The 21,154-nt window shown below is 46.4% G+C and overlaps 1 protein-coding gene across 1 annotated transcript in view; it reads right to left on the bottom strand.

Moving 5' to 3' along the window:
• Positions 1-21,154, bottom strand: part of ttn.2 (titin, tandem duplicate 2) — a 202,854-nt gene that overhangs the window by 24,313 nt on the left and 157,387 nt on the right. The window contains exons 211-220 of the mRNA XM_037110653.1: positions 4,037-21,130; positions 3,655-3,951; positions 2,930-3,517; positions 2,525-2,827; positions 2,126-2,422; positions 1,640-1,927; positions 1,238-1,537; positions 847-998; positions 594-744; positions 182-481 (exon numbers count right to left, since the gene is read on the bottom strand). Of these exons, the coding sequence (XP_036966548.1) occupies positions 182-481; positions 594-744; positions 847-998; positions 1,238-1,537; positions 1,640-1,927; positions 2,126-2,422; positions 2,525-2,827; positions 2,930-3,517; positions 3,655-3,951; positions 4,037-21,130 (19,770 nt within the window). The remainder of the gene's footprint in view (positions 1-181; positions 482-593; positions 745-846; positions 999-1,237; positions 1,538-1,639; positions 1,928-2,125; positions 2,423-2,524; positions 2,828-2,929; positions 3,518-3,654; positions 3,952-4,036; positions 21,131-21,154) is intronic.

Below are 21,154 nucleotides of genomic sequence, written 5' to 3'. Positions count from 1 at the left end.
CATCTTAAGTCAATAGATTTAGTTTAACAATCAACATCAATTTCATAAAATCATTACTTAACTCTATATCATCATGCTTATATCATTTTTTTTTTTTTTATCTTGATCATAAAATGAAATGTTCAAGTCTAACGTCCTTTGTTAATTCCACGGAGAGGAGATTGTCTATATGTATACCCACCCAAGATATCTTTGGCTTGAATAGGCTGGTACATTTTGATGTCTTCTCCTTTGCCTTTGCAGTTTACAGCAGAGACTCTGAAATAGTAGTAGGTTCCAGGTTTCAGGTGAGAAACCACATACTCGCAGGTCTTGACCTTTGGGTTGATGATCACCCATTCTTTCTCCTCTGTGTTCATCTGTTCCAAAATGTAGTGTGTGATTTCACTACCGCCATCATAGACAGGCTTCTCCCAGCCAAGGGTGATGGAGGTCTTTGTAGAGTCTATCACACACAGCTTGGATGGCTCACCGGGCAGATCTGGACAAGACAAAATGGCATGAATGTTTTCAGAGGTTCCATGTGAAGACCTTGATACTGAATAAATATTCAATAAAATTCTTTAAATAGTGAATGCAAACTAAGTGCATACCAATGGGGTCATAGGCCAAATAGAGGTCAGAAGCCTCAGAATAGTTTCCAGCTCCAGCCTTGTTGACAGCACAAACTCTGTATTGGTACTCATTATTCTCCACCAGGTTGGAGACTTTCTGCCTGGTGTCTCTGATGGTGCCCTTCACCACCTGGACAAAATATGGATGTGAAGATGCTTACATGTGCCAGTTATTAGTTTGTCTTATTTATTGCTTCAAAACAAACTTAAAATGTGAAGACAACAAACTAACCTTGAACCATTGCAGACTCTTCTTCTCCCTCTTTTCCAGGTAGTAACCATCGATGTCGCTTCCTCCATCCAATGCTGGTCTTTCCCATATTACTGTCATGGTGGACTTGGTGATCATGGTCACTTTAGGCTTGGATGGCTCAGTAGGAGGAACTGTGCAAAATCAAAATGATCATGAAACTAGTTTTCAATTGAAAATAATTAAAAATAATGAATATGTATGGAAAGAGTGAAATGTATTTAAAAACGTGCATACTTATAAACCTATATACTCTGTCTTTTGACAACTGTTATACATCCAAATAATAAATTGAAGTGTAGTTGTTTTTCAGCACTAATAATCAACTCTGAACTGAACAGCAGCTGTGGTGGAGATTATTCAGTTTACTTACCAAATGCATTCTTGGCAATTACTGGCTCGGACTCCAATGGGTCTCCAATGCCGTACTTGTTCACTCCACGGACTCTGAAGATGTACTCATTGCCCTGGATGAGTCTCTGCACATTAACAATGCAGTCTACCAGCTTTTCTGAGACAATGGACCACATAATGCGGCTGGTCTCCCTCTTTTCCACAATGTAATGCGTTACCATTGCACCACCCTCGTCAGCAGGTGGGGACCACATGATGGTGATGTTGTCAGCTGTCACCTTCTTAAACTGAATCTCTCCATCGGGGGGGCCTGGCTTGTCTGGTTGGGGGAGAGATATGCATGTTAGGATCTATACCTAATTAACTTCATGCAAGACAAAATCACTGTCATACATATAGTAATTATATAGTGTGTGAGCACCTTGAATGAGCAGCCTGACAAGGCCACATGCAGATCCTAGGGAGTTCTTCACCTTGACCTCATAGGTTCCAGAGTTCAGACGAGTGGTTTCCCTCAAGAACAAACTGGTTGATTCAGATGTGTGTTTGAAAGAGAGTTGGGCAGTGGGCTTAAGCTCTCTGCCATCCTTAAACCACTCAATACTGGGAGCAGGTTTGGCTGTGATATTAAACTTAAGCTCCACATTAGAGTCAGCCATGTACTTAACCTCATTCAGATACTCCTGAGGTATTTCAATCTCTGGGGCACCTAGACAATTAACAGAAAAATGCAGGTAAGTTCCAATTCTGATTAATACATGCTTCATGCATGGTAGAACATGATATGACATTGACAAGAATCAACTCCCTAAGAGTAAAAGGACAAGTGAGAAGAATACTACATACTACATTTTATAGATTTATGGCAGTTTGAATTAAAATGTTCAAACAGACAAAAAGCACCAACCATAGGTATCCACACATGTAACTGGCCCAGCAGTTATAGATGAGTTGCTAACTGAGCCAACAGCATTTTTAGCCATGACTCTGAACTCGTACGTCTCGTCCTGGGTAAGGCCAGTCACAGTGAAGCGGGTGTCTGTGACATTGGTAAGGTTAGTCTTGGACCATCTGGCACCAGTGCCCTCTCTCTTCTCAATGATGTAGCCAGTGATCGGGGATCCACCGTCATAGTTGGGCTTCTGCCAGGCTAGGCTAATGGAGTTCTTGGTGATGTCACTGATGCGCAAGTTGATGGGTGGCTCTGCAGGAAAAGACAGTGAGAACTTGCCATTAGACAGCTGTTGCTAAAAGAGTAAAATCAGAATTCCTTGACTTTGAAAGAATGTTTTGACACTAGACTTACCACAGGCATCAATAGCCAGCACTGCATCAGAAACCTTGCTGAAGGCACTAATTCCAGCAGCATTCTCTGCTGCCACCTTGAACTCATAAATAAGTCCAGCATTGATGCTGGTGACCTTGAAATGTGTTGCACGGATCACCATTTTGTTGACTCTCTGCCAAAGGATGCTGTTTCTGTCTTTCATCTGGAGATGGTAGCCAAACACATGGCTGCCACCATCTGACTTAGGCTCCTTCCAGGTCACAGTGATGGTCTCCCTGGTTACAGCAGTGATCTCTGGAGTCGATGGTGCATCAGGAATAGCTGAAGGATGTGAATTCAAGGGTTTTAGCATGTCATTTCTGAAAAATTCTGAAAATAATAAGTGTGAAGATAAAAGAGGGGATCAAAACAAAAAACACTTACTGTAAGGAAGGCTGACAGTGACTGTTGGTGAGTCGATGTGCTCACTGATTCCATATCTGTTCTCAGCTCTGATTCTGAACTGGTATTCCAGGCCAGTTGTCAGCTTCATTATCTTCATGGTACAGCGAGCCACAGCAGAAGACACATCCATCCAGTTGGCTGTTGTTGTCTCTCTCTTCTGGATAATGTAATTGGTGATGGGGCTGCCACCTTCATATGCCGGTGGGAGCCACTTTAGGCTCACACTGTCTTCTGTGACATCGTACAGTTCCACAGGTCCAAGTGGGGCACTGGGGCGGTCCAGAACCACAATATTTACGAAAGACTTGGTGGTTCCACTTGAGTTGGATGCAGTGATATCATATCGTCCTGAGTCCCCAGCAATGCTTTCGCGCAAAGTGATCTTGATGCTGTCCAGAGTGACTTCAGAATTAAATCTCATTGTTGATTTGAGCGGCACATTATCCTTGGACAGGCTGACTTTAGGCAAAGGCCGACCTGTCAGTGGGATCTCACACTTGAGAGTGGAGCCGGCTCTTACATACACAGTGTTGTGGGGGAAGTCCTTCATGATGATCTCTGGAGATTCTAGGGTATACAAGGAACAAGTTATAGCCAGGGAAATTAAGTACAATATAGTGTCATTTGAATGCATTCATTTTTTTTTTTGCTGTATTCCATCTTTATCTTCACTATCTGATCGATCAGTTCAGTCTGCAACTTACCAAACTGGTCTTTCACCATTACAGGGGTGACCATTTCCTTAATATCACTGAATCCAGCATGGTTCTCTGCTCTGACTCTGAAGAAGTACTCAGCATTCTCCCTCAGACCAGAAACTGTGAAGTGGATGAACTTGGTTACACCACACTTAACCCACTTCTCCTGGCCCTTCTCCAGAGCTTCTATCAGGTAGCCAGTAATTCTGCTGCCTCCATCTTGTTCTGGTTTAGCCCAGGCCAGGGTCACACTCTCCTTGGTCACCTCAGTTACACCCAATTTTGGTGGTGGGCTTGGTTTTTCTAGAAAAAGGGGACAAATTTATTAGATATATTATTTAGTTATTGAAATAACTGTATTATATTTTGCACAGTAAGAGTTCAGTACCTGTGATCTTGGTTCCTTCTTTGGTCTCAGCAGAAACACCAACACCGTACTCATTCTCTCCTGTTACTCTGAAGTAGTAGACTTCCCCCTCCTTCAGGTCTGTCACCTTGTATGTCAGTCTGTGGCATGTGTCAGTCAACCTGGTCCAGCCTTTCTTGCTGGCCTCACGGATATCAACAAGGTAGTTCTTGACTGGTCCGCCTCCTTCATTCTCTGGAGTGTCCCAAGTGACAGTAGCAGAGGTTTTGGTCACATCCTTGACCTCTACACGGGCAGGGGCTCCAGGTGAGTCCAGGACTCTGACATTGAGAGCCAAAGAGGAGGTTCCAGCTACACTGGACAATGTGACAGTGTATTTGCCCGAGTCATTGCGAGTTGCTTTCTCTAAGGTGATGGAAGTGAAGGTGTCTGTGGTATCAATTACAGCACGAACTCTAAGGTCAACATCAGGCTTAGTCCATGTAACTGTGGGGATTGGTTTGCCTCTGAAGGGCACTGTCATGGTGAATGAGCTGCCATCCTTCACAATAAGAGTCTTCCTCATCTCATTGCTGATGTCAAAGACTGGCTCCTCCTCTCTTTCTTTTGCGATCTGTTTATCTGACTCAGGACTGGGCTCACTGACTCCAATCTTGTTAATGGACTTGACAACAAACACATATTCAGCCCCAGGTGTCAATTTTACCACTGTAAACTCTGTGTTCTTGGTGTTCTGGACTCCAACAATCCATTCATCATCTAAAGTCTTCCTGTATTCTACTCTGTAACCAGTCACAGGTGCTCCACCATCAAATAGTGGCTTGTTCCATGACAATGTTACTGTGGACTTTGTAGAGTCAATGATCTTAGGCTTAGCAGGAGGTGAGGGCAAGAACTGGGGGTCTTCAGCCTTGGTGAGTGGACAAGGGATACTGGGAGCACTGAGACCAGCAGCATTCTCTGCAAACACTCTGTACTCATACTCACTGCCCTCACGAAGGCGTGAGGCTTTGACTCTGAGGTCATAAACAGGTTTCTTGTTGACACGGCACCATCGAAGGCCAGTTTTCTCTCGCTTTTCAATGACATAGCCGGCGATACTACTGCCACCATCAGAAATTGGTCTTTCCCAACATATGGTCATTGCCTCACTAGTAACGGAGGTGACCTGGACGTTAGTGGGAGCTGCAGGCACAGTGAATGGATCCATGGCCTTTGTTGGGTCACTCTCCAGGGCCTCACCATCACCATATTTGTTTACTCCCCTGACTCTGAAGATGTATTCATTTCCTTTGAGCAGCTTGGTCACTTTACAGGTGGTTGCCTTCATGTCACCATAGACAAGAGTCCATGCAAGGCGACTGGTCTCACGTTTCTCCACAATGTAATGCATGATTTCAGCACCACCATTCTCCTGAGGGGGTCCCCAAGATATTGTGCATTTCTCTGCTGTGAGGCCAGACACTGCCAAAGGACCTGAGGCAGGTCCAGGTCTGTCCAGAACCTTACAATTGACAGCAACGGACCTGGTTCCTGCCACATTATGCAGGGTCAGGACATACTGACCAGAGTCCCTCCTAATAGCGTCTCTGACAATCAGTGTGGTTGCAAAGTTAGTCGAGGTGATCTCACACCTGGCCTTGGCCTGGATCTCCTTTCCATCCTTAGACCATGAGACAACTGGGAGTGGACGGCCTGTGATTTCAGCATCAATTCTTAGGATCTCTCCCGCCTTAATGACAACCAGCTGTCTCAACTTATCTTCCAGGATAATAGTGGGAGGGTCCACATCATCCTTGACTGTGACAGGACCAGTGCTCTCAGAGGGAGCACTCAACAACTCTGCAGAATTCTTAGCAATGACATGGAAGTCATATTGGACATCTTCTGTGAGGCCTGTGACATCGAAGTAGGTGTCTTGCAGGTTGGTGAAGTTACATTTCAGCCAGCGGCCATTTGGAAGTTCTTTACGCTCAACAATGTAGCCAGTAACCTTTGCGCTGCTATCATACTCTGGCTTATCCCAGAAAAGGGAAACTGATGTCCTGGTAATGTTGGTGACTCTAAGGTTACGTGGAGGTTCACATGGATCCCTGGCGGCTACAGCGTCACTGGCCTTAGTGCATGGACCAATGCCAGCAAGATTCTCAGCATAGACTCTAAACTGATACAGCAGGCCTTCTTCAATGCCTGTCATTTTGAATTGGTTCTCAGCTAGCAGAGCTCTGTTGACTTTGGTCCACAAGATGCTGCTTTGGTCTTTGCATTCAATGTGATAACCAATAACAGGGCTTCCACCATCACTGGCAGGTCGGCCCCATACCACAAGCATGCCATACTTGGTGGCATGAGCAACATGTAGGTTGGTTGGAGGGCCGGGAGGCTCGAAGGGATACTGAGCAACAACAGGAGCAGAGTCAATTGCATGACTCTTGCCATAACGATTCTCAGCTGCAATACGGAACTGGTACTCTGTTCCTTGAGTCAGACGTGATACTTTGATTGATGTCCTGGCTACTGTTGCAGAAACAATCTGCCATGTGGTCGTGGTAGTGTCTCTCTTCTCCACCACATAGTTGTTGATCTGGCATCCGCCCTCATAGGTTGGAGGATCCCAAGACAGAGAGATGAAGTCAGCGCTCACCTCATCCACTTTAATGTTGCTTGGTGGGCCAGGTTTGTCTAAGATAATAACAGATATTTCAGCTGTCTTGGTGCCAACTGAGTTAGTCAGAGTAATCTCATACTTTCCTACATCATCCTTGGTTGCATCTTTGATCAAAATCTTGGATGAAGTCTTTGAAGAAAGAACATTGACTCTTGTTGTCTGCTTAAGCAACTGTCCGTCCTTTTTCCAGGACGCCTCAGGCTGAGGTCTGCCTCTGAACGGAACATCAATCTTCAAGTCATCTCCTGCTTTTACACTGTATGTATCAAACAGCAGGTTGATGATGGGCTCCATTGTGATGTCCTTCACCACCACAGGGGTAGCCAGGGGCTTGGCATCACTCTTGCCCTTGTCATTTACAGCAATTACCCTGAAGGCATATTCCTCTCCGGTTGCAAGTCCGTCAATAGTAGCTTCCAGTGCTTTGACTTCACTGCATACAGTCCATTTGTCCTCTCCCTTGGGCTGCATCTCCACAATATAATTTGTAATTTTGCTGCCTCCATCATAGTCAGGTTTCTCCCAGGAAAGGGTAACAGTATGACGAGTCACATCTACCACAACAATCTTACCAGGAGGCAAAGGAGCCTCACACACCTTGACTTGATCTGTGGAGGCAGGCAGACCTACCCCCAGCTCATTCACAGCCAATACACGGAAATAATATCGCCCTCCCTCCTGCAGGTCAGAAATTATGTAAGAGTTCCTCACACAGTTGGTGCAAACACTGGTGAAAGCCATCCTTTTCTGCTCTCTCTTTTCCACAATGTAGTGTGATATCTTAGCCCCACCATCAATTAGAGGAGGCTCCCAGGACAGAGAGACCGAACTTCTCTTCACATCCTTAACCTCTAAGTTGGTAGGAGCGCTTGGGGAATCCAGAACTCTGACATTGATGAAGGCTGATTTAAAGCCACTGAGATTTTCAAGGGTCAGTACATATTTGCCAGTGTCAAATCTGTCAACATTTTCAATCACCAGCATTGTGTAAGAGCTTGTGACTTCAATTTGGGCACGCTCATTCAGAGTGCCATCAGCCTTTGACCATTTGACCTCAGGCTCAGGCATTCCTCTGATTGTCACAAACAGACGCAAGGTGGCAGTGGCACGAATATTGACCATCTTCCTCAGGTCAGCATCTAATTCAATCTCAGGAGCCTCAAGCTTCTCAGCAGCGATCACTGATACAGGTAGGTCCACGGGCTCTCCCACTCCCTCACAGTTTACAGCACAGATGCGGAAATTGTACTCTGCATTCTCTTTCAGTCTCTTTACAGTGTAGTGGGTATCCTGGACACCAGTATATGGTGTACAAATGATCCATTCATCATCTGCTGCCTCCTTCATTTCAACAATATAGCCACTTATCTGTGCTCCACCATCATAGATAGGTCTGGACCAGGACAAAGAGACTGTGGTGCTTGAATGGTCGGTGACTTTGGGGTTATTTGGAGGCCCTGGTGGATAAATGGCATCACAGGCCTTGATGTATTCAGATGGTGCACTAGGCTTTCCCACACCAGCAGCATTTTCTGCTGAGACCCTGAATTCATAGGAGTGACCCTCTGTAAGGCCAGTGCATCTGAATCTCAGGTCATTCAGTCTCTTCTTGTTGCACTTCATCCATCTGATGCCATCCTTGTCACGCTTTTCAAGGATATATCCTTCAATCTCAGCTCCTCCATTATCCTCTGGTCTCTCCCAGGTAAGCACTATGGAGTCCCTAGTGACAACACCAGCCTCTAGATTGGAGGGGGCACTGGGAGTGGTGAAGGGGTTACGAGCAATAACAGGGTCAGATTCTAAAGGCTCACCAATGCCATATTTATTCACAGCAGTGACTCTGAAGATGTATTCATTGCCAGGCAGGAGTTTTGTGATTTTATAGCTGATTGCCTGTATCTTAGGCTCAACCATGGTCCATGACAAACGACTGGTCTCTCTCTTCTCAATGATGTAGTGAGAGATACTTGCTCCACCATCATGTGAAGGATGGTTCCAGTGCAGATAACACTTCTCAGCTGTCACCCCTTTGACTTCTAGTGGTCCATCTGGAGGACCAGGTCTATCCAGAACTTTAACATTAACTGGGATCATCTTGACTCCTCCCACATTGACAAGTTTGAGGACAAAGTGGCCACCATCCACCCTGATACACTCCTTGACTGTCAGGATGGTTCTTGTGAGTGTGGTCTTGATCTCCATTCTTGGTGTTGTTTTGTCGATCTCTTTTCCTTCCTTTAACCAAATGACCTCAGGCAGAGGCTTGCCAGTGTAGTCTGCATCAATGATGAATGTCTCACCAGCATTAACGACAGTCAGATCCTTGAATTTAGAATCCAAGGTTGCATCTGGAGCCTCAATTTCATCTTTGGCCGTAATTTCCCCTGTGCTTTCAGAGGGACAGCTGGAAATGCCAGCAGCATTCCTGGCAATGACTCTGAACTCATATACACAGTCCTCAGTCAGGCCAGTGAGTGTGAACTGGGTATCAATTATGTTGGTGAAGCTGGCCTTCATCCAGCGGGTATCGGGGTGTTTCCTTCTCTCAATCACATAGCCAGTGATTGCACTGCCTCCATCATACTGAGGCCTGGTCCACTGGAGTGTCACAAGGTTTCTGGTGATTTCAATAGCCTCGGGAGTGCCTGGCGGGTCACAGGGGTCCCTGGCTACTGTACTCTCAGAGATCTTGCTAACTGGGCTGAGTCCAGCAATGTTCTCAGCATAAACTCTGAATTCATACTCAATACCTTCTTCCAACTCTGTAGTCTTAAAACGTGTGTCTGGGATTAGCAGCTTGTTAAGTTTAGTCCACAAGAGGCTGTTTTTCTCCTTCCTCTCAAGGTGATAGCCAAGGATGGGACTTCCTCCGTTGTTGGTGGGAGCTTTCCACTCAACAACCATGTTATCCTTTGTTGCAGCAGAAATAATTGGTGTTCCTGGTGCAGCAGGCTCACTGAATGGATACTGAGCAATAACAGCGGTAGATATAATTGCAGAACTCTTTCCATATCTATTTTCAGCAGACACTCTAAATTGATATTCAACTCCAGTCTTCAAATTGGTGACTTTGATGGTTGTCCTGGCAATAGTAGCAGATACAATTTGCCATGCTGTTGTGGTGGTGTCTCTCTTCTCCACAATGTAGTTGTTGATCTGACAACCTCCAGTATACTGCGGTGGCTCCCATGACAGACACATATAATTTGAGCTCACCTCATCAATCTTCACAGGGCCTGTGGGTGGGCCAGGCTTATCAAGAATAATAACTGTAATCTCCTCCGTAGCTGTTCCCACACTGCTTGTGGCTGTGACTGTATATTTACCAGAATCTTCCTTATTTGCATCCTTGATGCACAGTTTAGTCGATGATGGTGTGCTGGTTACATTTAGTCTAGTTGTCTCTTTAAGAGCCTGTCCATCCTTCTTCCATTCCACCTTGGGAACAGGGCGTCCAAGCACTGAAATATCAATCTTCAGATCATCACCACATGGTAAACTGTAAGTGTTGAACCTCATCTTGAATCTGGGTTCGATAGTTACATCTTTAGCAGTGACTGGGGCAGCCAGAGGCCTGGGGTCACTCTTGCCCTTCTCATTGAAAGCTGACACTCTAAGCAGGTACTCATGTCCTGCACTGAGGCCTGTTACAGTTCCCTCACAGATTTTTGATGTGGCTGCCACCACCCATTCCTCTGAGCCTACAGGCTGCATCTCAATGTAGTAGCCCATGATTCTGCTGCCTCCATCATGATCAGGCTTCTCCCAGGAAAGTGAGGCTGTGGTTTTTGTCACTTCTGTCAAAGTGACCTTACCCACAGACAGAGGAGGCTCAGAGGTCTTGACACAGTCCTCTGTCTCAGCTGGCTGTCCAATGCCAAACTCGTTTTCTGCCAAGACTCTGAAATAGTAAATAGCTCCCTCAGTGAGGCCAGTGATACGGTAGCTTGTCTTTGTGCATTTGTTGTCTACATTAGAGTAAACCTTCCTGGTGGACTCACGCTTTTCAACCAGGTAATTCTTGATTCTTGCACCACCATCAATAAGTGGAGGCTCCCAGGTCAGAGTGACGCTTTGCCTCTTAATGTCTTTTACTGTTAGATTCAGTGGGGCCCCTGGGGTGTCCAGAACTTTAACAGAGACAAAGGCTGATTTTGTGCCAGCACTATTTTCCAAGTTGAGGATGTATTTTCCAGCATCATATTTATCACAGATGTCAACGGAGAGCTGGGTATAGTCTTCACCAGTCTCTATCTGAACTTTACTTGGCAGTTCTCCATCCTCCTTGGCCCAGCTGATCTCAGGAGTAGGACGTCCCTTGAATGGAATGCAGATTCTCATTGAGCCTCCTGCGCGAACAACTATTCCCTTTCTAAGCTGTGAATCTAGAATCATTTCTGGAGGATCAATCTTATCGATGGGTTTCACAACTCCTTGAATCTCAGTGGGCTCACCAACACCCAACTTATTGATGGCACATATGCGCACCTTGTATTCCTGGTGCTCTATCAACTTGGAGATGGTAAACTTGGTAGCATTAACTCCAGAGGGTGGGGTGCATATAGTCCACTCCTCCTCATCAGCCTTGGTAATTTCTACAGCATAACCTTGAATCTCACATCCACCATCATAGATGGGTCGATGCCAGGCCAGGCTGATGGAGTCTTTAGCTGTGTCGACCACATGAGCATTGGTGGGAGAACCTGGTTCAAAGGTAGGGTCACAGGCTTTGAGGTAAGGTGTACATGTGCTTGGCTGACCCACTCCAGCTGCATTCTCAGCTGAAACTCTGAATTCATATTCATGATCCTCAGTCAGTCCTGTTACTCTGAAACGCAAGTCTGTCACTCTGCGTTTGTTGCACTTGGTCCATCTCACTCCAGCTCTGTCTCTCTTCTCAACAATGTATCCGCCGATTTCACTGCCTCCAGTGGTCTCTGGGCGGTTCCAGCAGACAGTCATGGAGTCCCTAGTAATGTTGGTGATCTCAAGCTCCTGAGGTGAGCCAGGAGGAACAAACGGATTTCTCATGATAACTGGCACTGATTCAAGAGGCTCACCAACACCGTATTTGTTGACAGCCATGACTCTGAAAATGTACTCATTGCCCTTCAAAAGTTTGGTAACCTTGAACATGGTAGCTCCACAGTCACCAGAGACAACAGTCCATGCTAGGCGGCTTGTTTCTCTCTTTTGAATGATGTAGTGAGAAATGCTGGCGCCTCCATCATGCGTGGGTGGCAGCCATGACAATGAGCACTTCTCTTCTGTGACATTGCTCACAGTAAGAGGTCCCTCTGATGGGCCTGGTCTGTCCAGGACCTTCACACTGAATGGGACAGTTTTAGTTCCAGCCACATTAGTCAGAACCAGTGTGTACTGTCCACCATCCACTCTGATGGCATCCTTCACAACAAGCAAAGCCTTGAAGTCTGTATTTTTTATCTCAGCTCTTGCTGAGTTTTCCACCTCAAGATTTCCTTTGAACCACTGAGCTGTGGGGATGGGCTTTCCTTCCACAATGGCCTCCAGGCTGAAAGTCTCCCCAGCATTGATAACAATGGTCTGGTTATACATAGGATCTGTCTCACACTTAGGCGGTTCAACTTCATCCTTTGCTGTGATGGATCCTGTGCTCTCAGAAGGCTTGCTGACAGCACCAGCTGCATTCCTTGCAATTACTCTAAAATCGTATTTACTGTCTTCTGTCAGGCCAGTAACTGTGAATTCATGGTTAATGATGTTTGCAAAGCTAGCCTTCATCCATTTCCCTTCAGGAAGGTCACGTTTCTCCACTACATATCCAGTAACTAAGCTTCCACCATCATACTGTGGGGGTGTCCATTTAAGCTTCACTGAGTGCCTGGTCACAATCAAAGCCTCAGGGCAGCCAGGAGGATCACATGGGTCACGGGCTACATAAACTTCAGAGACTTTGCTGCATTTTCCAATGCCAACAATGTTCTCAGCATAAACTCTATACTCATACTCAATGCCTTCCTCAAGAGGAGTAGATTTGAACCTGCAGTCTTGGATGAGCATTTTATTAATCTTTGTCCAGAGGATACTGTTCTTCTCTTTCCTCTCCAAATGGTAGCCCAAGATGGCACTGCCTCCATCTGATGGGGGTTTGTGCCACTCCACCACCATATAGTCTTTAGTATATGAAGAAACAAATGGTGTTCCTGGTGGGCCAGGCTCCTGGAATGGATACTGTGCTAAAACAGGCGCTGAGTCAATTGCATAACTTTTTCCATATCTATTCTCAGCATAGATTCTGAACTGGTATTCAGCCCCTGTTTTCAGATTGCTCACTTTAAGCGTGGTTCTGGCCACAGTGGCAGATACAACCACCCAGTTGGTTGTAGTTGTATCTCTCTTCTCCACTACATAGTTGGAGATTTGGCAGCCACCTGTATATGTAGGAGGTTCCCAGCTAAGAGTGATACTCTCAGCACTGATGTCCTCCAACTTGACAGGGCCTGTTGGTGGCCCTGGTTTGTCCAGGGTGATCACCTCAATAGTAGCATCCTTGGAACCCAGGGCATTGGCAATGTTGATACTGTACATGCCGCCATCCTCTTTGGTAGCATCCTTTATGGTGAGAGTGGTGTGACGTGCCGAGTCTGTGACATTGACCCTAGTTGTCTGCTTTAGGGCAGCTCCATCCTTGGTCCAAGTGATGGTTGGCTTTGGATGACCAGCAATGGGGACCTCAATTTTGAGGTCATATCCCACCTGAACACTGTAGCTGCTCACTTTCGGCCTTACAGCAGGTTCAATTACAAGGTCCTTTGCTACAACTGATTGGACAAGTTGTCTGGGATCACTTTTGCCCTTGTCATTAACAGCAGCAACTCTGAACTGGTACTCCTCTCCCTTAAGTAGGTTTGTCACTACAGTCTCCAATGCCTTAACACTAGCACACACAGACCAAGCTTCACTGTCCTTGGGTGCCAGTTCGACTTCATAGTAACTGATCCTGCTGCCACCATCATGTTCAGGCTTTTCCCACGCAAGAGTTACTGTGCTACAGGTGACATCAACAACACTGACTTTTCCAGGTGGCTGAGGTTTCTCAGATATCTTAATTGGTTCTATAGTTTTAGCTGGGAGACCAACACCATATTCATTTTCAGCCAAGACTCTAAAGAAGAAGATACCACCCTCTGGAAGAGGTTCAACTTTCCATGACATTCTGTTGCAGGTGGTGATGGGAGAGTAAACTTTTCTGGTGCTTTCACGCTTCTCAACAATATAATGCTTAATCTTTGAGCCACCATCCAGATGTGGAGGCTCCCATGTAAGAGTGACAGAATTCTTGGTAATCTCTTTGACTATGAAGTTGGTTGGTGGACTAGGTGAATCAAGGACTCTGACACTGATGAATACTGACTTCACTCCACTGGCATTCTCTGCAGTTAGAGTGTACTTCCCACTGTCAAATCTGTCAACATTCTCAATGACAAGTGATGCGTAGCTGCCAGTATTGTCAATCTGTGCAGTCTCCTTAATCTCACCGTCAGCCTTGCCCCATTTCACCTCAGGTGCTGGACGACCTCTAACAGGGACAAACAGCCTGAGAGTGCTTGCTGATCTAATGTTGATCATCTTTCTCATATCGGCATCCAGTTCAAGATCAGGAGCCTCAAGCTTCTCCTCTAGAATAATTTTTCCTGGAAAGTCAGCATGCTCACCCACACCAACTTTGTTGATGGCACACACTCTGAATTGGTACTCATGCTTCTCCAGAAGCTTTTTCACTGTAAACTTAGTGTCCGTGATTCCAGTGGCAGGAGTACACATAAACCACTCATCAGATGCCCCATTGCAAGCCTCAACAATGTAAGCCTGAATCTCACAGCCACCATCATAAATAGGTTTGCCCCATGTCAGGGAAACAGTGGACCTAGATGTGTCCACCACCTTGGGGTTGTTTGGTGGGCCTGCTTTGAAGATGGGATCTAATGCCTTGTAGTACACTGTTGGTGCACTAGGTGTGCCAACACCTGCAGCATTCTCAGCAGCAACTCTGAATTCATAGCTGTGGTTTTCTATGAGCCCTGTCACTCTGAAGCGCAGCTCACTCACCGTGCGCTTGTTGCACCTAGTCCATCTCACACCATCCTTGTCACGTTTTTCAACGATGTATCCCTGGATGGGGCTGCCACCATCATTGGTTGGTCTCTCCCATGTCACCACCATGGAGTCTTTGGTGATTGTGGAGACCTCTACCTCAGTTGGTGGGTTGGGAGTGACAAATGGATTTCTGGCAATCATTGGGTCAGATTCCAGAGGCTCACCAACTCCATATTTGTTGACTGGAATCACTCTGAAGATGTACTCATTTCCAGGAAGAAGTTTTGTGATCTTCAAGTTCAATGTCTGAACTTTTGGTTCAACTACAGTCCAAACCAGTCTGCTGGTTTCCCTTCTCTCAACAATGTAATGGGAAACATCACTACCACCATCTTGCAGGGGAGGTTTCCAGGAAATGGAGCATTTCTCTTTGGTGACTCCATAGATTGAGATAGGGCCCTCAGGTGGACCTGGTCTGTCTAGAACCTTGACATTGATGTTAACAGACTTCTCTCCTCCAACATTCTTTACTAGCAAAGTATACTGTCCCCCATCAACACGGATGGCTTCTTTAACAACTATACAAGCTGTAAAATCTGTATTCTTAATCTCGAGGCGAGCGGCTTCAGTAATCGCGTGGCCATCCTTAAGCCAGTGTACTGTGGGCACAGGCTTACCATATGTAGACGCCTCAAGCTTGAAAGAGTCACCAGCATTAACTACTACAGCCTGGGAGTACTTAGCTTCCAAGTCAATCTTGGGTGGATCAACTTCATCCTTGGCAGTGATAGCTCCAGTAGAGTCAGAGGGCTGACTGGAAACACCTGCTGCATTCCTGGCAATTACACGAAACTCATAAATCTGATCTTCAGTAAGTCCTGTGACAGCAAATTCAGTTTCAATAATGTTTGTGAAACTGGCCTTCATCCAGCGGCCAGATCCCTCCTTCTTCTCAACCACATAGCCTGTGATCTTGACACCAGCATCATACTCAGGTTTGGTCCACCTGAGTGTCACTTTGTTTCTTGTCACAATTACAGCCTCTGGTTTTCCTGGTCTGTCACATGGATCTCTGGCCACTTGCATTTCACTCAGTTTGCTAGCTTTGCTGAGGCCAACAATGTTCTCAGCATAGACTCTGAACTCATAATCAATACCTTCCTCAAGGCCAACAACCTTGAATCTGGTCTCTGGGATAAGTTGTTTGTTCTGTTTCACCCACAGTATACTGTTTCTCTCTTTGAGCTCCAAGTGGTAACCCAGAATTTTGCTTCCACCATCATTGCTGGGTTTCTCCCATACAACCACCATGCTTTCCTTGGTGGCTGACTGGACCACAACCGAACGTGGTTGGCTGGGCACTTCAAATGGATACTGAGCAATAATGGTCTCAGAGAGCAGAACTGAAGACTTTCCATATCTGTTCTCTGCAGCAATCCTAAACTGGTACTCACATCCGGTCTTCAAACGGGCTGCCTTGATTGTGGTTCTGGCCACTGTTGCTGACACAATTTGCCAATTGGTGGTAGATGTGTCTCTCTTCTCAACAATGTAATTGTTGATAGTGCAACCACCATCATACTCTGGTGGATTCCAGGACAGGATCACACTGTCAGCGGTGACCTCATCCAGCTTTATTGGGCCTGTTGGAGGACCAGGTTTATCTAGAACAACAACACTGATGTCTATAGATGCCTCTCCAGCTGTGTTGGTCAGTCTGATAGTGTAGGTGCCCACATCATCTCTGCAAGCCTCCTTAATAACCAGGAGAAGGTTTTTGTCGGTGGTTTCAGCATTAACTCTGGTTGTCTCCTTTAGAACAACACCTTCTTTGAGCCAAGTTGCTGTAGCCTTAGGACAGGCAGCATAAGGTACATCTATCTTGAGGTCATCTCCTGCTAGCACACTGAAGGTGGTAAAATGCAGTTTGAAGGTTGGTGAAATGACCAGGTCTTTAGCCACCACAGGCACACTCAGAGGACGTGGGTCACTTGTTCCCTTTTCATTGGTAGCTGAGATGCGGAACATATACTCCTCTCCTTGTGTAAGGCCAGTTACAACAGCCTCATTGGTCTTTACCACCATAACCTGGGTCCATTTCTCACTGCCTTTACCCTGCATTTCAACAATATAGCCTGTGATTCTGCTGCCACCATCATGGTCTGGCTTTTCCCAAGTAAGTGTTACGCTTGTGCCAGTAACTTCACCAAGGGACACTTTACCTGGTGGTAAAGGCTTCTCTGACACTTTAATGGGCTCAAGAGTCTCTACTGGGAGCCCAATACCATATTCGTTTTCAGCCAGGATTCTGAAGAAGTACATCTTTCCTTCATCCAGGTCTCCAACTTTCCAACTAGACTTATGGCAGCTGGCACAGACTGTTGAATAGGCCTTTCTTGTTGACTCACGCTTCTCCACAATGTAGTTGCGGACTCTGGAACCACCATCAATCAGAGGTGCGTCCCACACAAGGGAAACTGAATCTCTAGTGACCTCCTTGACAATCAGATTCTGAGGTGCTCCAGGAGTATCTAGCACTCTGACATTAACAAAAGCGCTCTTGCTTCCTGAGGCATTCTCTACAGTCACGATGTATTTACCTCCATCAAACCTGTCAACATTTTCTACCTGAAGAGTGGTAAATGATGAAGTGATTTCAATGTTAGCTCTGTCCAGTGATTCCCCATGCTCTCTTGACCATTTTACCTCAGGTGCTGGTCTGCCCTTAATAGGAACAAAGAGTCTGAGTGTGCTACAGGCTCTGATGCAGACAACCTTACGCAGCTCTGCGCCAAGTTCAATTTCTGGAGGAAGCAGTCTGTCTTCTGCTTTTGGAGATCCAGGAACAGCTGCAGGCTCGCCCACTCCTTCACAATTTGTGGCACAGATGTTTATTTTGTACTCTTGGTTTTCCTTTAGACTGGTGATGGTGAAAGACGTAGCTGTCCATCCCTTCTTGGGAGTGTGAATTGTCCACTCATCCTCCTCAGGGAGGCAAGTCTCCACAATGTAACCAGTGATTTCAGAACCACCGTCATAGACAGGCTTGTTCCAGGCAAGGGTGATAGATGACTTGGTTGTGTCCAGCACTCTTGGGTTTCCTGGAGGTCCAGGCTGGAAAATGGTGTCTACAGCTTTGTAGAATGGACTGGAAGGACTAGGCTGGCTTAGACCAGCATTGTTCTCAGCAAGAACTCTGAATTCATATTCATGTCCTGGTGTGAGGCCTGAGACTTTGAATCGCAGGTCAGTTACAGTCCTCTTATTGCACTTCACCCAGCGCAAACCAGTTTTATCCCTTCTCTCAATTACGTAGGTGTTTATTCTGCTGCCTCCATCATGTTCAGGGCGCTCCCAGCAGACAACCATGGAGTCCTTGGTAATTGTAGTGACTTCAGGCTGCTGTGGTGGATCACTGGGGACATAGGGGTTGGCACAGATGACAGGTTCAGACTCAAAGGGCTCACCCACACCATACTTGTTAACAGCCATGACTCTGAAGATGTACTCATTCCCCTTCAGAAGCTTGGTGACCTTGAACCTGTTTGCCTGAAGGTCTGTGGCCACATTTGTCCACGCCAACCTACTGGTCTCACGCCTTTGAATGATAAAGTACTCAATCTTGGCACCACCATCATGTGTTGGATGCAACCAATTAAGGACACATTTCTCAGCAGTGACGTCAGTAACAGTGAGAGAGTCTGGTGGTCCTGGTCTGTCGAGTACCTTGACATTGAAGGTGAACTTGGCAAAGCCACCGGGATTGCTGGCAGTCAAAGTAAAAACACCTCCATCTCTCCTCAGAGAATCTTTGTTTATTAGAGTTGTGCTGAAGTCAGATGTCTTTATCTCTAGCTTGGCTGTATCCGCAAGCTCCTTTCCTTCCTTGGTCCATACCAGAGATGGGAGTGGCCTGCCAGTCACACTGGCTTCTAGCTTAAACACCTCGCCTGCCATAACAACAACATTGCTGCTGTATGATGCATCAACATCAAGTCTGGGCTCTTCAATGTCATCTCTGCATGTGATTGCCTCTGATGATTGTGATGGTGCGCTAACAGCACCAGCTGAATTTTTGGCAGTCACACGGAATTCATAAGTTGCATCCTCTGTCAGACCACTGACTGTGTAGATGGTCTCTAAGATGTTGTTGAAGTTGGCTTTAAGCCAGCGCCCATTGGGCATTTCTCTCCGCTCTACGGTGTATCCAGTGATGGAAAATCCACCATCTCCCTCTGGTTTTCTCCATGACAGTGTTACCTCATGTCTGGTGATATTAACTGCCACAGGCCTGCCTGGTTGGTCGACTGGGTCCAGAGCATACATAGGCTCAGATGGTTTGCTTGGTTTGCTGAGACCGGCCATGTTTTCAGCAGTAACACGGTGTTCATATGCGATTCCATCAACAAGGCCTGTAGATTTAAAGATATTTCCAACAACAAGTGCTCTGCTGATTCTCTGCCACAGAATGCTGTTTTTCTCTTTTCTGTCCACATGATAGCCTAGGATGGCACTACCTCCATCAGAGGAAGGCTCATTCCAGCTCAGAGTCATTGCATCCTTGTTGAAAGATGTGACCACCGGAGTGCCTGGCTGGCCTGGCACATCAAATGGATAGGCAGCCACCACTGATTCAGAGATAATGCTTGGTCCAATGCCATATCTGTTCTGGGCCTTCACACGGAACTGATACTGGGTTCCAGTGTTGAGTCGGGCTGCCTTGAATGTGGTGCGAATCACTGTAGCCGCCAACTCAACCCAGGAAGTACCAGTAGTCTCCCGCATCTCAACAATATAGTTATTGATGGGTACGCCCCCATCGTTCTCAGGTGCCTCCCAAGACATGAGAACATAATCACATGAGACCTCATCCAGTTTGATTGGACCTGTGGGAGGACCTGGAATATCATGGACTAGGATTGTGATCGTCTCGGTCACTGTACCCAGCATGTTCTTTCCTGTCATGGAGTACTGGCCTCCATCAGTTCTCTTGATCTCACCAATGTTGAGGATAGTTGATGTTTGTGTGGTTTCAGTGTTGATTCGCTGTGTCTCCTTCAGTGATATGTCACCCTTCTTCCAGGAAACCACAGGCCTTGGTTTGCCGAGCACTGGAATTTCCACCTTGACACGGTCACCTGACTTGGCGATGACCGTCTTTTGGTAGACTCCACGTAGGTCAAAGGAAGGAGCAGAAGTCTGCTCTTTGATAATAGCAGGCCTACTCTCGCGGGGATCACTCCTGCCAGATGCATTGACAGCCATAATGCGGAAGGTATATTCTGCTCCCTCAATCAGATCTGTGACAGTGTAGTCCAAAGCCTTGATGGTGGCCATATGGACCCACTGGTCAGTATCTTTCTTCTGGGCCTCAATAACATATCCAGTGATCAAACTGCCACCATCATGAAGGGGCTTGATCCATGCCAGGCTGGCACTGTCAGCTGTCACATCAGTAACATACAAGTTTTCAGGCGCAGAGGGGGCCTGGGACACCCTGATTGGCTCAGGAGTTTCAGCTGGCTCACCTATGCCAAGGTCATTCTCAGCAGTGACGCGGAAGTAGTAGTAAGTTCCCTCCACAAGGTCTGGAATCTTGAAGGAACATTTCTGCCATGTGGTGCTAAGTACTGTGTAGGCCTTCTTGGTGGCCTCTCTCTTTTCAACAATGTAGTTGTGAATCTTAGAACCACCATCAATTATAGGGATTTCCCACTGGAGGGTGATGCTGTTTTTAGTGATCTCTCGAGGTTTGAGGTTGACTGGTGGTCCTGGTGTGTCTAGAACTTTCACATTAACAAAGCCGGTCTTCTTTCCAGCAACATTCTCTAGGCAAAGGTTATACTTTCCAGCATCATACCTGGTGCAGTCAGGAATAACCAGCAGAGTGTAGGACTCTGTGGTGTCAATGTGTGCACGTTGTTTCAGGTTGGTATCATCTTTGCTCCAAGTTACTTCAGGAACGGGACGACCTCTGATGGGAACAAACATTCGGATTGAAGCACGGCACCTGACCACCAGGGTTCTCCTGAGTTCAGCATCCAGCTCAAAGTCTGGTAGCGACTCCTGGTCCACCAGTTCAGTCACTTTCTCCACTTCTGCAGGCTCACCAACTCCCTCTGAGTTTACTGCACAGACTCTGAAGTGGTATTTGCCTCCTTTTTGAAGTTTACCAATTACGTATTCAGTAGCTTTCAATGGGTACTGTGTTTCTGTCTCCCAGTCATCATGCCCCTCCTTTTTGTATTCAACAATATATCCCTCTACTTCAAGACCACCATCATAGTGGGGTCGGCCCCAGGAAAAGGTGGCTGTAGTTTTTGTAGTGTCTGTAACTCTGGGGTTAGAAGGAGGACCAGGTGGATCTGATAAACAAGACAACAAGAGTT

Source organism: Acanthopagrus latus, chromosome 9 (genome assembly GCF_904848185.1).
Source record: "Acanthopagrus latus isolate v.2019 chromosome 9, fAcaLat1.1, whole genome shotgun sequence".
NCBI lineage: Eukaryota > Metazoa > Chordata > Actinopteri > Spariformes > Sparidae > Acanthopagrus > Acanthopagrus latus.
The sequence above is the reverse complement of the archived record's forward strand: the minus strand, read 5'-3'. Positions and strand labels throughout refer to the sequence as shown.